The sequence below is a fragment of the Anoplopoma fimbria genome, chromosome 13 (assembly GCF_027596085.1).
Source record: "Anoplopoma fimbria isolate UVic2021 breed Golden Eagle Sablefish chromosome 13, Afim_UVic_2022, whole genome shotgun sequence".
Classification (NCBI taxonomy): Eukaryota; Metazoa; Chordata; class Actinopteri; order Perciformes; family Anoplopomatidae; genus Anoplopoma; species Anoplopoma fimbria.
In genome coordinates this window covers 11,683,605-11,704,147 of record NC_072461.1, presented here as the reverse complement: position 1 = coordinate 11,704,147, position 20,543 = coordinate 11,683,605, and the positions used below count along the sequence as shown (strand labels likewise).

General features: G+C 40.4%; 1 protein-coding gene across 1 annotated transcript in view; it reads left to right on the top strand.

Annotated features, from left to right (window-relative positions):
• The window catches only part of nsmfb (NMDA receptor synaptonuclear signaling and neuronal migration factor b), a 44,705-nt gene extending 25,991 nt beyond the window's left edge, over positions 1 to 18,714 (top strand). Inside the window, exons 7-16 of the mRNA XM_054611401.1 lie at positions 1,438 to 1,490; positions 2,611 to 2,700; positions 3,842 to 3,969; positions 4,081 to 4,164; positions 6,073 to 6,106; positions 6,384 to 6,454; positions 8,282 to 8,361; positions 8,707 to 8,809; positions 15,317 to 15,392; positions 18,617 to 18,714. Of these exons, the coding sequence (XP_054467376.1) occupies positions 1,438 to 1,490; positions 2,611 to 2,700; positions 3,842 to 3,969; positions 4,081 to 4,164; positions 6,073 to 6,106; positions 6,384 to 6,454; positions 8,282 to 8,361; positions 8,707 to 8,809; positions 15,317 to 15,392; positions 18,617 to 18,714 (817 nt within the window). The remainder of the gene's footprint in view (positions 1 to 1,437; positions 1,491 to 2,610; positions 2,701 to 3,841; positions 3,970 to 4,080; positions 4,165 to 6,072; positions 6,107 to 6,383; positions 6,455 to 8,281; positions 8,362 to 8,706; positions 8,810 to 15,316; positions 15,393 to 18,616) is intronic.
• Positions 18,715 to 20,543: the final 1,829 nt, after the last annotated feature.

The following is a 20,543-nucleotide window of genomic DNA, read 5'->3' as shown; positions in this document are numbered from 1 at the left end:
CAGACTTTGGTGATCCACTGACTTCTCTTGCGACACCAGCAGATCATAGTTTTTTACTTACCTATAGAAATATCTAAACTATTACTGGATGGATTGACACAACATTTTGTAGAAGCATTCATGATTCCTGGATGATAAATCCTAAGGACAATCCCCTTTTCCGAAAGCGGCACCGTGAGGATGGATCATTTTCAACAATTACCGGATTGCTATGGAATTTGGTTCAGACATTCATGTTCCCTTCAGAATAAATTGTAATAACTTTGATGATCCTCTGCCTTTTTATTTAGAGCCATCAGTAGTTCAACATTTTAATTTGTCCAATACTTTATTTATTGTTGTGCAGCGGTGGCATTATAAAGAAAAGAGTGAAAATATAAAATAACTTCAAACACTCTTAATGTAAAGCACTTCACTGACTTCTTGAGAGTCTGGTCTGATGTATAATCAAAGGACTGGCACCAAAACCACCTCACTATTAGATAGATAGTTATGTCCTCTTTAAATGCTAACATGTTAGCACACAGTATGTAAAGTGATTATCACAGACCGACTTTACTCCTTGTATTAAAATGTGACTCATATCCAGATAATATGAGTGATTTAACCTGGCTACATTTACAATTGGTATTATTGTGTGTCTCTGGTGTCCACATTGAGACCAGATAGTCAGTCCAACTTAAAGTACTTGATTAAAGTAATGCATCACTGACCTTCTCCAGAGATGGTTTGGCCAATCGGATCACAGTTGACCCGTACTTTCATGTGGTCTACTGGCGGTATAAGAATTACTTTCCAAATGCAATCTGAAAACCCCAGAACACATTTTCAGGCAAGGTGTAAAGGGGGTAAGACGTTATGAAATGTGTTATCGTTTGTTATTGTCATTAGTTAATTGGGTTAAAGGAAAAAAAGAAACTTCAAGCCCATCTTGATGAAAAAATGTTATTCCAGCAGCTGGCCAATAAAAATGATTTTAATCAGTTTCTCAAGTTGCATACTGTTTTGTATCCAGGAAGCTGGAAATGACGTTGCTTGATTTGTGTGACAAAAGTAAAATACACACGTGGTATTTTCTATATTGGACTTTTTATTTATATTTTAAAAAAAGTTAAATTGTGCAGAAAATGAAATACTTATTTTCTGCCAAATGATTAGGGTATTGCAGAGTTTATTTTCTTTCAGAAAGAAAAATACATCATTAGGTACTTTTAGGTATGCTTTAGCATAATGTATGCTAACCCATTAGCGTGTGCTACTGGAGCCTCAGAGCTGATTTTGGTACCAATCTTCTTGTCAAAGCTCTGGCTAGACTTGTGACCCCTGTGTTTTCTATGCATCTGTGTCTGTAAATAGGAAATATTCTATAATTCTTCAGCTCTGTTCTGTCCATAATTCTTGATTTCTCTGTCTTCTTCTCTTCCCTTAAAATGGTAGAAATTTCCGAAAGCACCTCAGGGTGGTGGGCAGCCGCAGGATGAAGGTCCAGAGTAAGTCTTCACATCTGTCTCTATGCATGTGTGTACAGTGTGCTGGTGTCAGTGCATTTTCATGCATTAATGCTCACAAGTGTGAACCATAACATCGGAATTTATTTGTGCTTTATGCATGGCGCAGCAGTGCTAGGCATGTTGATAGGAATATTGTGTTTGAGTATGTTTATGAATCAGACATGCCATCGAAACCTTATTCCTTAAAATCTACCTTGATGGTGATTTGAAATGTCTACACTGAAGTGTTTAGACCGGTGTGTGTATGTCAGTGTGTGTCTGCCATTTTTGCTTTAGAAAAATAATTGTGTTGTTTTTATGATATTGATCGTGTGCTGTAAAATTCAAAGGCCATTTTCTATAACACGAGGGAATTGAATATATCTCTAGCCATGTCTCCATTCATTTGTGGGGCAAATTTCAAGCAAACTTTTGAAAAGAAGCAAAAAAGAAATGCACATTAGGCACATTTCCAGTGAAAAAACATGCCTGTTTTGTCAGAAGTTGCCGTAAAGGTTAGACTATGCATGGCTGTAATAGGCCTGCAACGTATATATTACCAGAAACTGCTCAACAAAAGCTGATCAGTTATGTGAGAAACATTTTTTGCGGAAAGACGTTTTCGTATCTTATTTATTAGCGCAAAAAACAAACTGTATTTTCAAACATTTCAAATTTTTGATTGCGATACTTCAATATGCGTTGGAGACAGCCACCTTTCATTATATTTATATTTTCTCGCCAAATCTTTATTGATAAACCGAGAAAAAATAATCACAATGCACCTGTAACCACACCCAACAGTGATGTCACGATGTACTGACACACCCTGAAGTACACCTTTACATCACTGCAACAAGATGGGACAATTATTTATACAACAAATTTAATTACAAAAATAAAGCAGTACTGTCATTGCAACACAATATATTTTCAATAAAAATCTGTTAACTATTATTGAATTACCACATGTAACCATAAAGCACTAAGGCAAGGAAAAAGGGGAATATTCTTCACACACATTGGGTCAACAAGATGGAACCCGTGATATCTGGGGTTGATGATCATTAAGAGAGTGTGTGTGAGTGAGAGTGACACTCTTCCCCCCCGACTCCATCAGCCTTTGCCGACCGCCGAGCCAAGAGTTTCAGCCGCTCGTGGAGTGACCCGACCCCCGTCAAGCCCGACTCACTGCATGACTCCAGAGACAGTGAGTGGACGCTCTCTCAATCACTCACGCACACACAAACTAAATACCATACAATATATAAATATAATTACTTACTCTACATAGAATATACATGCTTTTATACAGATACTTATTCACACACATAAACACATGAGCACATGACTTTGGATGCATTCTTTCGCTAACACAAATGTATTAACTTAAAAATGCACATCACACATCACAGAATATACAATGACATACACAGAACATACAAATGATCAATGTTACAGACAAATCAAACACACATGAATGTACACCCACACAGACTGACAGAGGCACCCTGACACATGGGCTGAGGTCGAATAGTCAAAAAAAGGACGTCCTTAAGTCTTTTCCTAACCACTTTTCCTTGACGTCGATGGAAAACGTCATGAGGTCAAGGAAAGATGTAAAGGAGAGTTCATAAGGACTTAGGAAAAGATAACCGGAGGGCTACAAGCATCCGACTGCACTTACACTAGGCAAAGTACAGTGACAAACTTAATGCCATACAATTCGAGTAAGGATACCTGTCCAAATTACAATATCACCACCTAAGAATGATAATATCAATTTATCCATACTGTACAATTAAACAGCAACGCCGGAATTGTGGGACGGCATCACATCCTTCCCTTTGGTAAAGGATGGTCCAGTGTTCCCTATGCTAAAGGAGATAGGCAAGGGAACATTTAGTCACAGCTGACACTTATTTCAGTCTATAGGAACCAACTAAAGAATTAAGACTATTCGACCGCAGTCGTGCACTCTGTCATTGTAGTTTTTGACTGTCATTGTGTGTCTACAGTTTATCTGAATGTCTCCACTCCTATCTTTTTGACCATCCATCACTCAGCCACCCTCATCTTTCAACCTGGTTGTCCATCTGCCTGTTGCTGTGTTTGTCATAGCCGCCTGGATGCACAAGGCTAGCGTTATTGTGTCGTTTTGTCTCGTCTGACGTCTGATTTGAACTCTCCTCCGTTCCTCCCCCTCTGTGCTGGAAAAATAAAATAACAGGTGCAGCGCTTTTAAAATGGAACATGCTCCTCTCTAATCTCGTTTGTGTGCTATCCTTTCATCTCGCCCTTTGTTCCTGTTTATGTGTGTGTGTGTGCGTGTGCGTTTGTGTGTGAGCCAGGTGGCGAGCTTCAGAGCTCCTCAGGGACTCTAGATGAAGGGCCGGACGAGGACGCCGGCTGGGAGGAGGAGAGGGAGCTGGAGAGGGCGGCCTGTGAAGGAGAGGACTTCATCCCACCTAAAATCATGGTGCTGATCTCGGCAATCAATTTACAATTTGATTTTTGAAGTCAACCGAAGTATCTCTGTCATGCAGCCAAGGGTTTTAATATTTCTCTGCGTATGTCCTATTTTCCATAGCTGATATCTTCCAAGGTCCCGAAGGCTGAATATGTCCCCAACATCATTCGTAGGGACGACCCTTCCATCATCCCCATTCTTTATGTGAGTAGCAGCCACAACTTTATTTAGATTTAAGGCATTTTCAGCTGTATTGGGTTATCATCTCCTTCATTGGTTGCAAAAAAAATGAAGGACATATATTTAGATGGATGAAAAATTAAGACGCATCATGATATTCTTCCTTCACAATGAATCACTAGCTTTGCCTGAAAGTGTTGCAAGGGAAAAGGTTGATACCTAGCCACATCTTTAAAACTTCAAAACTTCTAGTAGATCTGGATGCTCGCGTCTCACAACCAGAGCACTGCTGTACATCTTCTGCACAGAGTTTTCACCATGACATTTAAGTGTCACTTCCACAAAAGCATGTGCAAAGGCGTATATGCTTGGTGCTCTGTTCGTTGCATTATTTTCCGAACCGCCAGAGGGCATACAAAAAAATGTACTCTGAAGAATCCAGAAGACAATGAGTGTAACCAACAGTACGGCATAAACCATACTCGACAATGCCGAGGAGGAAATAACTGTGAACTCATATCTCATATATTTATGGCCTATTTTATTGCCTTTATAGAAGCCCTGTAAAGAAAGAAGTCGGGTATTACATGTATTATAAAGAAACAAAGGTTGAATATACAGTAAACGATACCTCAGATTTCACCGAATAGCTGAGGTGACGTGGATAGAAATTGCCTGTACAGAAGGCATTTTTTTTCCCATTATGGCAACTATAATCGAAGACCAACTTTAACGCAGAGAGTGATGGATTCCTTCAGTCAAGTAGGCAGGGTTCATTTTCGTCTGAGTGAAGAAGAGCACTGTCAGTCATCCTCCTGAGATTGTGTCTCTCTTAAGAGATAGACAGACTCATTGGCATTGATGGTCTGCTAAGTGAAGCGCTGTTCTTATTTTGTTCAGAAACACGAGGACAATCTGTTGCTGGTATTTTTCTCCAGAAAAGAGAACACAGCACTTGACATTTGCAGTGAGATGCAGCATCCTTTCGAGCATTGCCAAATTCACATAGGTTATTATATTATTATCGTTTTATGACAGTGGTTCCCAATGTTTCTATCCATGCTAAAGATTGCAATGTCGGTCTCTTGGTCTGTCAGTTGATTGGTCCACCACGATGGTCCAGACTGAATGTTTTAACAACCATTTGATGAATTGCCATCAAATTTGGTCGCGATATTCGTGGTCCCAGAGGATGAAGCCTACTGACTTTGGTGATCCACCGACTTCTCCTCTCGGGACACCAGCAGATCATAGTTTTTTACTTACCTTAAGAAATATCCAAACTATTACTGGATGGATTGCCACAACATTTTGTAGAAGCATTCATGATTCCTGGATGATGAATCCTAAGGACAATCCCCTTTTCCTAAAGCGTCACCATGAGGATAACTACTGGATTGCTATGGAATTTGGTTCAGACATTCATGTTCCCTTCAGAATAAATTGTAATAACTTTGAAGATCCTCTGCCTTTTAATTTAAAACCGATCAGAAGGTCGATATTTTAATTTGTCCGATACTTCGGTATATGATCAAATACCTTAAAAAACTGACATTCCCATCAGCATCACCTGTACTTAGAATGATTTAGCAAATGTTAGCATGTTAACACAATAAAATAAGATCATTAAAATGGTAAATATTATACCTGGTAAACATCTGCACGTAAGCGTTGTCATGCTAACTTTAGCATTAAGCTCAGAGTGGAGCTGTGACTGAGTACAGCATCACACATCCATTAGCATGGATTTAGACCCAATTCCTATCCGGCCCCTGCACCCTCCCACTCCATGACGGAGTAGAAACGGCTAAATGAAGCACCCTTCTTAAAGGTGTAGGTTTTATATTGAGCAAAAGTTGTAACCAACCTGCCCTTTTCTGGCAAGGAAACTAATAATAGAATTGTTATTCTGTTTTCATCTTCCATTTAAAGGACCATGAACATGCCACGTTTGATGACATCCTCGGTGAGTGTGACATCTGTGTTTTTATTTTATTTTTAACGTTAGCTCTCAAGTGAGAATGACTCTCCTAGTGTAAATGTGGAAAAGATGAGGGTGGAATAAGTTTCAGCTTGCCGGAGGGCAGAGATGACTCATTGTTTTTGTACTTATGTGTGTCTATATATGTGTGTGTGTGTGTCTTGAGGGACAGCCAATTTATGTGTCTCACCATTACGGCTGAGTGGGAAAAGTGACACCTTTTCTCTCTCTCTCTCTCTCTCTCTGCTTGTCCCTCGCCCAGAGGAGATCGAGAAGAAGCTGACTGCCTACAGAAAAGGCTGTAAAATCTGGAACATGCTCATTTTCTGTCAGGTGAGCGACAGGCCAATAATGTGACATCATTGACACATTGTCCTATAAATAAGAGTTGGCCTGCAATAAGTCAGATTACTTCTGTCTAACTAGTAGTGATGGATTGAGGTATAGACTCATATCATCTGCTAAAGATATCAACATGTTTTATGTCTAATTTTGAAACAAATATTTGCATTTGGCAGCTTAAATGAGCGGTACAGCGGTAAACTAGTGGTGAGGTTAGGGGAGTCAGGAGCATTGTGATTGGCTGATGGTGACAACAATTAAAATGCCTATTGTGTGATGAAATGTAAAAGGCATAATCAAAATCCCAAAACAGCCAAATGCAGCTTTCCTTCATTCATTGGTACTGTCATTTCCCTTTTTCTCAGTTAATGTTCGCTGAATGTCACCATTCCCCTGAGTTGATTGGAGGATTATTGCGATCCCCTGTTGTGCAGGGTGTGGGGACTGGCTGCTAATTAAAAAACGAGAGCAGCTTGGTGCATTTTCCCTCTAGGCCAATCAGGGCCCGCCGTTGCTTTTCTTTGAAGGCTTATGAGAGGTAGGGCATAGCACACCAGGACTATCTGATCCTTCCTCTATGTCATGGAGATTCTGTTTTAGGAGATCCAGCCAGAAACGTTGGTCTTTAGGCTCTTTTGACACTTCTTCGCTGTCTCAACTTTTCTGATTGATGAGCATTTGGAGCATTCTGATCCTGTCTTGACTTAAAGGGGGCTTATTATGAAAAACACACTTTTTCTGTGCTTATACACATCCATGTGGGTATCTGGAGTGCCAACCACACATCCACCTGAACCAATCATGAGCCGAGCACCAAGGTTTGTTAGCGAGTTATTACCTTTAGTGCAGCAAGTCACCAGGGGGCTTTGACTTAAAGTGGCCCTATTATGCTTTTCCACTTTTCCCCTCCGTAGGTGTAAAACCTGAAGTCCACGCCTAAAATGAGTTACCCTCCCCCCTCAGAATCACTGCTCTTGAGCTGCCTGAAATGGCTCCATTGAATTCTCTCTATATTTGGGTAGCTGTAATATGGTCCATCTCTATATACAGTGTATGGTATATTAAGACAGACAATATGATTTATTTTTTTATTTATTGGAGTATGTACACATATTCTGGTAGAAACCCTATGTACTATACATACTATGATGCAAACCTCGTTTTAGCAGATTCAGACAAACACTTTGTTCTTTAGGCCTTTTTGAGGCTGCTGTCTTAACTTTTCTGACTGTGTTGATTTAGAGCATTCTGAAACCTAGCTGCAGGGAATATTAAAGAACACCTTTCATCAGGGCAGACATCAGTGCTATCCATTCTTGCATAACAATAACCGGCAGGCTTTATTGTGTTTTTTGGTTTATTTCCACCAAAACCCTGTTTAGAGGCATATTTATTTTAATTAAAGAGCCATATTTCAGGCATATTTCATTGTGAAGGCACTTCTGAGATTTGTTTCTGCAAGTAAGTATTCCTGTGTCATGTGGTTGCGTCATCCAGATCAGCTGAAATTTGTGGAATCAGTACCGCCACATTCTTGTGCAGATAGAAGTGAAATTGCTGATGGATGAACTGAAATCTGACTCATACACTTGGGGATTTCATGATATCATTTGCTGAGGAGGCAAGCCAGCTTTACACAGACTGCTGCTGCTCCTTCCACAAGCCCATACCGCCATGAAACAAAGGTTTTGAGATTCCACACAATTTCAACTACAACTATCAGTTCATCAGACCATTTCAATTGAACAGCACCTGGAGGAATGAGGTGACTTTTATACTCGTCATAATCCATAGTAACACAAGCACCTTTTTCCACAGGGAGGACCAGGACATCTGTACCTGCTGAAGAACAAAGTGGCCACCTTTGCAAAGGTGGAGAAGGAAGACGACATGATCCAGTAAGACTTAATTTTGTGGGTGTGACCAGAAATCCAGCGGGGATTTGTTTTTATAACTCTATCATTATAGAAAGAGCAAAGAGACTCATAGCGTTAACATGAGTGATTCAAAAATTCAGCTTTTCATTTTATCCTTTCAAACATAGATTTTACATTTGAATGACTGCAGGTGGTATTAAAGCATTTGATGGAAATCTTTAACAATAACGTGCCAAAATGTGTTTAGAAGTGTAACCATCATGTGTTTACTCTGATCAAATCATTCCGTTTTGACCCTAACCCTCTTACCAACTCGCCCATTTGTTGCCGTTTTCCTGAACCTCTCGTTCTCTCCCGTGCTCCCAGGTTCTGGCGGCGGCTCGGCAGGCTGATGAGCAAGCTGAACCCGAAACCCAACCTCATCCACATCATGGGCTGCTATGTGCTGGGAAGCGCTAATGGAGAAAAGGTAGTCGTCCTCTTTGTAGTCACGACAAGCCTGGAGAACAAACAGAGACTCCCACGCTCCTCTAGTTAGTGCAAGAGTTCACTGTAAATGTCCACATGCAGTACACAATCTCAAACGTGCTCACACACAAACAAACACACACACACACACACACACACACACACACACACACACACACACACACACACACACACACACACACACACACACACACACACACACAAACACACAGGCTCAACGGCATATGCTGTGTGTAGCACCATGCAGATAAATCATTTAGACAATCTGTTGGCTTCGAGTAAAAGGCCTGCATACTTTTAACAGGGGAGCAGTTTTTTGTGCACGAAAATTGCAAGAATGTGGGTTTTTTTTACATTAATTATTGGAACAAATGTATGTACTATGACTTCACCATGACCTTCTGCTGCCTGGCTGCAGCTCTGATCCTGCTGTCGTGCTGCCATGCCAGCGCAGGCAGGGGGAGTACACACACACACACACACACACACACACACACACACACACACACACACACACACACACACACACACATACGCAGCACTTTGGAATGACAGGGAGTATAGACTCATTGACACCCACTCAATTAAACTAAACTCACTCGCCCACGCTGCAATTACAGGCTCACACGTATACCAACACACTCGTTCCTCCTCCCGTAGTCCTGCGACGACCCCCTCCCACCCCCACAGACACTGATAGGCTCCCTGCTATATGCAGCCACACACTCACATACAGCGTATGCACAGGAACATGCCCACACACACTGAAATATTCATAGTGTCTCATGCAGCCCCTGTCTTGAACCACTTGTACCACTGCTTCTTGTGATTGCTTACAGCTGTACCAGTCCTTGTTCTGCACTCGGCTGGTCAAAATGTTAAGCTTCTTCTGCCCACGTTACAAAAAAGCGCCTGAATTAGAAAATAGTCGTGAGATATCAGAGAAAGGTGCGGGGTAAAGGCCATGTGATGCATATTGATGCTTGTGTACCTCTTGACCTCGCTGCTGTGTGTTTAATGCAGTGTGAAGCTGTGAGGAGAGAAAAAGCACCAAACTGATTTTAAAAGCGTTATAATGTTGCCACATGTAGAACGTTAGTAATAGAGAATTATTAAACACTACAAGGCTATTGATTTGAAACACATACAGGAAGTATTGAGTTTGTCTTAATAGCATAATGTTGTAACAAAATATTTATTGAGCAAATGGAAGCAGATTAGAAAAAAAGGAGGCATAAAGGTGTCTAATACAAGCCTCTTTCGCATTTGAGCTAAATAGAGGCCAATAAATGCAGCATGTAGCACATTTCAGCCTGGTGTCCTAAAAATGATGTTCTCACACAACAAATTATGTAAATTATTTTTTGAAGGTGACACATTTTTTCCTGAATAACGTTTCTTTTTTTTATGTATCATAAAAAAATGTGGAATCATAGTCCGTGGAAGACCTCATGAAAAATAAATCTGGGCGAAAGAATGGGTCAAACAATACACGACTTTCACCCAGGAGACCACGTTTCATGTCCTGTATGAAACCAGAAGTCAAGATTTAATTGTTTAGATTTCTGCCTGTAACTTAAATTACTTAACAAACAAACTTATTTTTGAGCCTAAAACCATGATATTTTACACACCATAACCAAGCAGTTTTGTTGCAGTTTTGTTTTACATTATAAACCATGGGTTTAAAAGTGCCACCGTTACCCGAGAGAAATCTTTGGTAATTGAGAACACACTTTACTTGTATGAGAGCGTAATTCACACATTTCCCAGCAGCCATTGTTTCCCTGTACCCTCGGCACATAGCCTCTTCGGGGTAAGAGGTCCCAGCGGTTCACTGTGACATTTGGAATCTTCTCCACAGCGATTCAGTTCAAGTCACACGGGGGATGAGCAGGGAGGCTGCTGCCTGTCTGCGCTGCTGAAAGCTCAGCTGGAGAGTCACTATTAATAACTGACTGGCTGAGCTACCTTCAAATGACGCTTGCTCCCCTCCACCCAGCATCAGTCCTCACAGCTCCATCAGCCATCTCACACTGCAAATACACGCACCTACCTATAAGAATGTGTTTTCTTTAAAAAAGGAACAAAATCTGCTACAGATTCTAATTGTCTGTATCAGCAACCTTTTCTCACTCAAAACTAAAATACCGCCGCTTAGTCAGTGCCCTTTAGAGGAAAGAACAACTCAAATATATATTTTTTCTTAACAAATTAAAATCTATTCTTGACTGACTTTAATATAGATTATATTGTGGCTACACCCATTTTAAAAGCTCTAGACATACACAAAAAAAACAATTCAAAGCAAATGTGGGATTTATGATAACCTTCCTGTTAACAACGCTCACCCCCTTTCCCGTGACACCTCAACCGGTTTCTACAGAGCCTGCCTGGGGAAATTAGTTAGAAAATAAATATATATTAAGTTGAAGCAACACAAAAAATAAAACCTGCAATTGTCACCAGATGTGGCTCCGAAGGTTTCACTGTAGGTACTCACTTAGTGTAACTATAGCACAAGGGTTAATAGGATCAGATTCACTGCTCTCGTAACGTTGTTACAAGCTACCAGCCTCTTTGCGTTAGCATTAGCCGCGTTGACCCCAGACCTGACCCCAGATGAAAAAACTCCAGTTCTGCTCTCCACCCCCATCTGTGTACGGTACCTCCATTATCATCAACAGACCATATGCACGCCATAAGCCTGGTCCACCTTCAGAGCTTTAATGTTATCAGTTCACTTACATTATTAAAGATGATCCACATTTCCTCTCTTTTAATAATCTCTTCTTTCTTACCACCTATTTTTTTTATGGCTTAAACATATTTCATCCTCCATATGTCAAGAGATACTGAATTATACAGACAGGCTGGTTGCCTGGCAACCTCACATTGACTATAAGAGAAAATATATCTGGGACACAACCCCCTGTGAAACCACCACGGATGAAACAAACATGGCATATCAGAGCTGGAAGGCAGATTTTGTTGCCTTTAGTCAGAGTTTAGCTAGCTGTGCTAAGTTAACCAGCTTTAGCTTTACATTTTATTTAGGGCACAGACCTGAGAGTGATATCAGTCTTCTCACCTCCCTCTTGGCAAGAAAGTAAATAAAGCGAATTTCCCAAAATGACATAGGGATATCATCACAAAGAGAACAAAACCTTGAAAGAAAGACAGAAACCCCACCGTAGAACAAAAAATGACAATTGCAACCCAAGTCTAAATGTCCCAGCAACTAAAAATGTTCCAGGTATTAAAGTAAAGGGGGCCTTGAAATCTTCCGAAATATACTCACAGTTTCTCTCAAGGATTTACTTCAATGTAGAAAGTTTTAGCAAAAAGATAGCAAAATATGATTCATGTAGAAAAATATGTTGAATCTGAGGCATTATTATCTTCCAAGATCAAATGCATCGTTTATGGAGTGAGATTAAGAATTATTAAATATTCTGAATAAATGTCAATTCAGTTTTGGTTGCAAATGTGTCTTTATCTAGAGCCATGCCGGGCTCCTCTCCCCTCTTTTGAACTTCCCAATAAATGTAAAGATTTTTATGTTGAAACTCTGAGAAATCCTCTCAATTACAAAAGAAAACCAAAAAGCATATCAAATAGAAATAATTCCTCTTTGAACGTGACGGATGTACTGCAAATCCTTCTGGGGATGAAACCTGCGAATGACCTATTGCCGCTGGGCTCAACGTGTGATGGCACGACAGTGTGGCAGTGGACCGGACCCCAGGGAGCGAGAGGAGGGACAGGGACAACGAGGTGGAACAAGAGGAACCAGGAGGAGGTGGGGGTGTCATCAGGTCTGACAGCCCTCCAGATAAACACACAAAGGGAGGATACAGTTGATGTGTTTGCTGTGTATAATCATGTCCCTATCTCTGATTTAATTTACCGGTTTGTTTAACAGGGACAGTGAACATCAATAAACATTTCTGTTAATGAGTTAGCCGAGCTAGTATTTTTTTATCCGTAGTAAGCTGTTACAGAGTCACTGTCAAAACAGAATACAAGATTCAAATGAACACTGAAATGCAGCCTGGAGAAGCTCTGTCAGAGCCCCAAAACCAGCGTGAGCTACTGATGCTGCTGCGATGAATCAACCGTCTTTTTTGATGACACAGGTTATTTGAGGGAACATCCTTTGAAGACCACTGAAGCTCCCAGTGATTTGGCTCTTGGGCAAGGACAGACACGTATACTCTGAGGGAGTAGTGAACAACCTTAATCTCTAAATCCAAAAATACAGGTTCACACCAGAAATGTACAAGTACGAGGATTCATATTGTCCACAACCACAATAGCGGCATACATTTTCATTTTTTGCCTCCGTGTCAGCGACAGCATTGGCTGGAGTCATGATGTTTGTGACCGTGCAGTCCATCCTCATGAACACAATATCTCAGCAATGCCTGGGGATTTATTTATTTTTAATTCGGCACAAAAGTCCACACGTCTCTTATTTGAAAAATCCTTGTTCCTCGCTTGAACAGGAAGTTGTCCTGGTCCGCCATCTTGAAGGGCCGTCTCAAAGCTCTTATGTCTGATCTGAGGAGCATGGATTCACAATGGCAGCCTTCACAGAACTATTTTAACGCACCACAAGCCCCCTCATTGGATATCAGTTAAATGATTGGACGCTGCAGCTTGTCGGACTGATCTGAAACATCTCCACATCACTGGAGTTTAACACCAGCGTGAAGACAGACCACATATTGTACCCAATTCTCATATTTTATTTGTTTTCTGATGTACAATCCGGTTAAAATGTATTAATTGTAGGTCAGAACAACAAAAGGACCACAGACAACTTTATTCATTTATTAGAAATATTTTTTTCCACCATTAATTGTTATTATGGATACCATTAAAGTCTGGGAGAGCAGATCATTCCTGAGCGTCGGGTTTAATAAGACTTACATCGTTTTAGTTTTTCCCTAAAACATTTAGTGTGATAAATATTTTACAGTTTTCCAAAGACCCATTAATCATATTTTGGTGGATTCCACAATCAGAATATCAATAAATACACATGCAAACAATGAATAATTTATACAAGCGCATCCTGCCAGTAGAATCACAGTACAAAGTATAGATACAGAATGCATTGTGTTCAAATTCATGTGCAGGTGTTAAACAGGTACCAGGGAGAAATAACTGCTGCTCTGGCAGTAATAACTGTGTGTGTCTTAACTAGTAATAGCACAGTGAACACCTGTGCAGATGTCTCATTACTCTAAAAACATATATCCTCGCTTCCTCTCCCCTAGCATGGTTTCCTCGAGAGGAGACACAGCGAGGGAAACGTGGATGCGAGAGAATTTATGATTCACCCATCGACTCTAGGATGAAGTGATTCGATTTTGTGTGTCAAAGGTGAAGGTCACCGTTACCTCTTGCCCGTCCCATTTTCGTCTCACGAAACCGTAAATTCTTTAAATCTAGCATAAACCTCCCCCTGGACTTTAGAAAAACACAGTTTTGGCCATAACTCAAGAATGAATATGCAAATTATGACATAAATATCTTATAGGATAAAATAATGAACATTTTAGACAGACATGGATATAAAATACCATAAGTCTAGTTGGCAGGAAAATACAACTGCAAGGTGGTAATTCCTTAAGAATACATTTTGTTGTATAAAGACTGGTCATAAATTATATGGAAATTCTTTAGTGGAAAAGTCCCTTAAGATGTACCATCTTGTTTTCGAGGGGGTCCTTATCGGCAATTATACAATACAAGCACAATACGACAAACATTTTATAAAAATAACAAGTTAAATTAATGATACCAAATATGAAAAAAACAAACAGAAAAAAAAATACTCACTCATGAAAATGGATCATTCTTTCATAGGTTATAAAAAAAAACCCGTAAATGTCAGCGATGGCATTAAGTAATGAAGTCATGAGACTTAACTATAGATGTCATTATGGACATGCACAACTGAAGCCAGGGCATTTTTTTTAACAGGTGGAAAGATGATATGGTTTGAATATTTATAGGTAGATTATTCCAGTCAGAGGTAGATTCAAACATAAAGTCATTCTTAGCTATTGACTTAGGGACTGCAAGAACAGAAAAAGGAAGATATTACCTCATTAATTTAGAACATAAATATCTGTATCAGCGGTTTCCAGTGAGTTGACCTCCCTGTGTGAGACGCTGCTCTGCCAGGGCCCTAACAGATCCACTCTCACTGATGCCTCCATATGTACCATCAGTACCTTTCAACTGCACTTATACTTATATATACGTAGCAAGTTGACCTTTTCACGTACATCCTAGCTGCAGTGTTGGATGGACAGAATCAAAGTGCTGCAGGTCCCCTCCTGATCTCTGCATATATATATCAGACCTTGCACCAGTTGGTTTGTTTCCTTTACAGAACACCCGATGGCATTTGGAATGAAGCAGTCCCTCTCTGTAACTCTTCCACTCTGTCTCTCCCTCTTTTTCCCTGCAGCTGATCCAGACTCTGAAGAGGCTGCTGAGACCCTCCTCCGTCGAATTCAAGTCCCCACTAGAGCTGTCTGCAGAGGGTGAGAGCACGACACCCGCATCCGTGAAATACTTGCAAAGTCACGCGTGCTAGATTTCTTGCTGTCTTAAGACATTTCTGTTTATTCCACAACAGGGGTTGCACACACCTACACACACACACACACACACACACACATACACACACACACACACACAAAACATACATGAAGCCTCACCTGTACGCTCACTGAATGTTAATAGCAGCCATTAATCAATGGCGGTGAGCCACTCGTCCGTGGAGAAAGCACATTAGGGAACACAAGCAAATATACAGGTGTAAACCCTGGCATCCCTCATTTTCTCGACACCTATCAATGCAATGCTAATTATTTTCCTATTAAAATGTCATTATTGCCTCTGTGTTTTTCCATCCTCTATCGAGCCACTGTTCTTCCTGTTACTCTCCACAGATGCAACCTGTGGAGGGGCAATCAGCACATATTGCTGGATGTAGTCAAGTCGATGTTTATTATAGCTCAATATCAAATACCACAAAGCCTCAAAGGGCTTCACGTTAAGTAAAACCAGCAATGAGCAACATTAGCAACATATTGAAGTGAGATAAACTGCAATATATTATAAACACCAGCAGCATTAACAAAAAATATTAAAACTTTCAGAAGTTTGTTAACCATAGTTTAGCATTTCAGGTCAGACTAAGTGAGGTTGAAGGCTGACACACAAGATTTGTTTTAAGTTTAATTTGAATGAGGCGACTGACAAAGCTTTTGGAATTTTGGCAGAAAGACAATTCCAAGAGGGACTTGGTGAAAGCAAATTAATTCATTAATTACATCATCTTATAAGCATATATACAAAAAGAACAGGGTTGATATAGTCATGTAGAAAGACATTGGAAATTTTAAAAAATATATAATACTACAGGTCAGAGATCAGCCCTTAAACCACAGTGTCTGATGAAAGCCAGAAGTGGAGATGATAGTTTTTCAATGCATTTTGCACATGAATAGTATAATAGCAATAATAATAAAGTTCACATGCATTGGATAGCATTTGTTCTGTAGGTCATGAATCAAAATGTATTAGATTAGAATTTACAAGCATGCAGTTTAGGCTGATTGGGAATTATTTTTGCAGGCTTTTTGGATTACAAATTCATTTCTAAAATGATGGCCTTATCATTGGGTCAAACTTTGTACAATTCATCCAATAGATTTTGATATATTTCACTTTGACTTGCTGGTGACGCTAGAAGAAACATCAGGAAATCACCAAAGTCAGTAGTATTCATCAACAGGCAACCAGGAATGTCTGGTGATCCATCAAATGGTGGACATATTTTAGTCTTGACCAACATGCAATTCCTATAGTCATGCCACTTGCATGGCTAAAAAAAATAATTAATAATAATAAAAAGATAAATCATCAAACAAATATTAAAAGGATCCACTTTCCCAAGAAAGCTGCAACCTATCCAAGGACAAATTAAAATATAGCAGCAGTACCGTTTCATGCTGGAAAAATGGATGACCTCCTTAAATCAGCAAGCATGTCCTTTATTTTGAAAATGATCAATGCAATGACTGATGACACCATGACAGAAATCATCCCCAGATCCTGCTCCTGCCACAATCACAGTATTGTCAGCCAAATTGATGATACATACATTTCCATCAATAATCTCACGGTCACCTTACTGTGTACAGTACCTTACTATTGATCTCACATACCATCATAACCTACATAGAAAACAAGTCTAACTGTAACATCACACCTGGCAGACATGGTTTCCTGGCATAGTTACCTAACTGTTTCATGTCTGTAAGATGAGCTTTATTGAAGTGAGCGTTCTCTTCATAATCAGAAGCACACATGATTCAGGGTAAATCCAATATGGTCCTGCTCAAGAGCTACAGGCTCATCTGGGATCATGTCCATTACCAGGACCCACGGTGTGTTTCCTCATCAGTATATGCCTCTGTATTTTATTGCAAAGATTATTGTTTTATGGTATTAGTTGTTAATAAAGTGGCCTACTGAGTGTATATTTAAGACACTGTATCAAGCACCACAACCTTTACCATTAACACCGAGGTAAACAGCAAAACCTTAATATTCCAATGCAACTTTAACGTTACACAGCAGATTACATGCACTGTCCCTATGAGTTTGCTGATGTTAGCTAGCTATGGTAATGCCGTTAGCAAGCAATCTTCAATGTTAGCGCAAAAGCAAGGAAAAAAATGGCAAAACAAGAGCATCCTATGAATAATTGCAATAATATTTTTTGTCTATTAACTAGTTTTCATAATAATTTTGAGCAAACATCATAATTGAAATTGAGAGATGATTAATTTCACAGCTCTTATTTTAGCTAATGTCATGGCTAGCCGCGTTAGCTTAGCCGGCTAATGTTTGCTTATGTAACCTGTTTTACGTTACATTGCCTTACTGAAAATGTAATTCATTCATTCATTTCCGTAACCGCTTATCCAGTTAAGGGTCACAGGGGTGCTGGAGCTGATCTCAGCTGTCAATGGGCGAAGGCAGGGTACACCCTGGACAGGTCGCCAGTCTGTCGCAGGGCTGACATATATAGACAGACAACCATTCACACTCACATCCACGGGCAATTTAGAGTCTTCAATGCACCTAAGCTGCATGTCTTTGGACTGTGGGAGGAAGCCGGAGAACCCGGAGAGAACCCACGCTGACAAGGGGAGCTGCATGTCTTTGGACTGTGGGAGGAAGCCGGAGAACCCGGAGAGAACCCACGCTGACAAGGGGAGAACATGCAAACTCACCGAGGCGACAGTGCTAACCACTACACACACAGAAGGTTGTCTAGCCCAGGAATTGAACCCTGGCCCCTCTTGCACCGAGGCGACAGTGCTAACCACTACACCACCGTGCAGCCCCTGAAAATTTCAGTTATACCAAAATATTACGATTGTGTTATTTACCTTGATGTTATTGGTTAAAGGTCAACGTGTCCTAAAGACATCTCTGGCATACACAATTGCAGTCGTCACTAGGTGGGCCCGAGCCTGGAGTTCTGCAGCTAAAATGAACCCTTCTCTGTAAATTACCCAAATAATGTCAAATTTGTACAAACTTATTTTGTCCTTTAAAGTAACAAACTACTAATGTCCAGGATAATGAAATAAACATGTATGCTATAGTCTGTGGTGCTAGGTGAGCTCCCTGTAGGGTAACATTGTGTAATCTTGATTTTCTTCTCTGTGTTGTCTCCCGGCTGCAGGCAAAGAGATGATCGAGACGTACTTTGACTTCCGTCTGTTCCGCCTGTGGAAGAGCCGCCAGCACTCCAAGCTGCTGGACTACGACGACCTCTTGTGACTTGACCCGCGTTCCGTTGACTTGTCAAACGGGTATCTCACGTCTGAGCCTACTGTACGGTGACGGGGCGTTTGGTTGAAGGGGGCCCCCCACCCCGGAGAGGCTCCTGGACGGAGCTCTGCGGCAGAGCTGAAGCCGTTTCCAGTGCAGTTGGGTCTATTTTTTCCCCTCCACTCTGAGGAGACAGGGTGGCCTCCGTAGATTCAGCCAGCTGTGTACTTTATGTCCCTTATCCATTTTTCAATTTCTGCCTATCTCTCGGAGAAAAGAGAAAGAGAAGGGGACACGAAAAAGGAGGGGAAGCGAGGGACTCATCATCCTAGCCTAAATGTGTCAGAAGATGCTAACTAGAGTTAGATTCCTCAGTTCAGAGGATTGTTGGGTAAAGGAGTGACAGCTGAGGACAGAAAAGACTCTTCTTTTCCTTTTATTTTTTTTTGCCTTTAGCCGACCTATCTGCTCTTTTAAGATGGAGGCTCATACGAGGATTGAAGTATTTTTCTCTGTCAGGTGTGGAAATTATTCACAACGGGATTAGAGTTTATATGTAAATAAACAAGTGCTTACTGGAGCCTTAGAGAATAGATATCCAGCATATCTCTCCACGCTATCATGTGAAAATCTAGACTTATTCAAATTTAGAGTTGTCTATTTAACACAGCTTTTTTCCTTTTTTAATGTACTAGTATTTCGTACAGACTGTTGTATTAACTCAGGTCAAATCCCTCGTTTGATACTAACAATTGTACTCGCTGTTGGCAACTTACTGTAGAGCAGAATCCAAGGCCTTCTTAGCTACACGGAGTCATCCTCAGCGGACCGTCAGGGATGTCATATTTTAACGTGTGCGTGAAGAGCGGAGGGTTTTTTCTATATTTTCATATAGTCTTTAAAGTCAACTGTAGCCGAACTGAGAGATGTGTCCACGCATGTTTCATGCCATTTTCAGCATTACACTTGACACTGCTGGATCCGACGCAAGCTGGTCTTTCTTGAGCCGTTCTTCCGCTGATCCTTTTTAGCGAGTTTGAATTGCATGTGTGTGTCCACAGTGTACTAGAGGTCACAGGCTCTTGTGTATTCAATTTATTTCAACACTGGATTTACTCACATTTTTTGGAGTAGATTAGAATTTCTTATTTAAGACTTGAATTACTCAAAGTAGCAACAGAGTGGTAGAGGTAGTACTTTCCTCAGAGCTATTTTTTGTGTCTCCTCACCACCTTATTGTTGTTTTAGTTTCAATATTGTCTTAAAAACAGTGCTGTGGCATTTCAGTGAAGAATTCATTTCTAATATCTATTTTAAAACATCAGGATACCTTATGCTAGAGTTGAAATTACATGTACTTTGTGTATTTTAGCATTTTAAATACATAAAGGTGCACTCCAGCAATTTAGAACTGCACTTCAAGTACATTGCAAGCTGTGGGTAAAATTTCAATTTCCCACGATGCAACTGGATAGCATCTTTTTATGCCCTCCCAGCCTGGTAAATGTCCATGTCTCTCACACTCTGAACCCCAATATATATTGCGAAGGCTTTTTTTTCAAACATGTCTGAAACACGAGCTGAGAAACCCAGATGACATCATCAAACACTATGACATTATCAGGAGTATTTTCTTGATATTTAATGTGGACTGATCTATATGTGTACTAAAATAAATTGTTAGAGTGCCCCTTTAAAACTTTACCAGGCTGACCCTCCATTACATCATACTTGGACTATTGTTACCCATTCTACAACAAAGGCCAGTATAAGCCTGATGCTGCATTATTGGCCTAACCCGTATTTATTAAAAGAGTAATTCTATTTTTTCAAAGCAA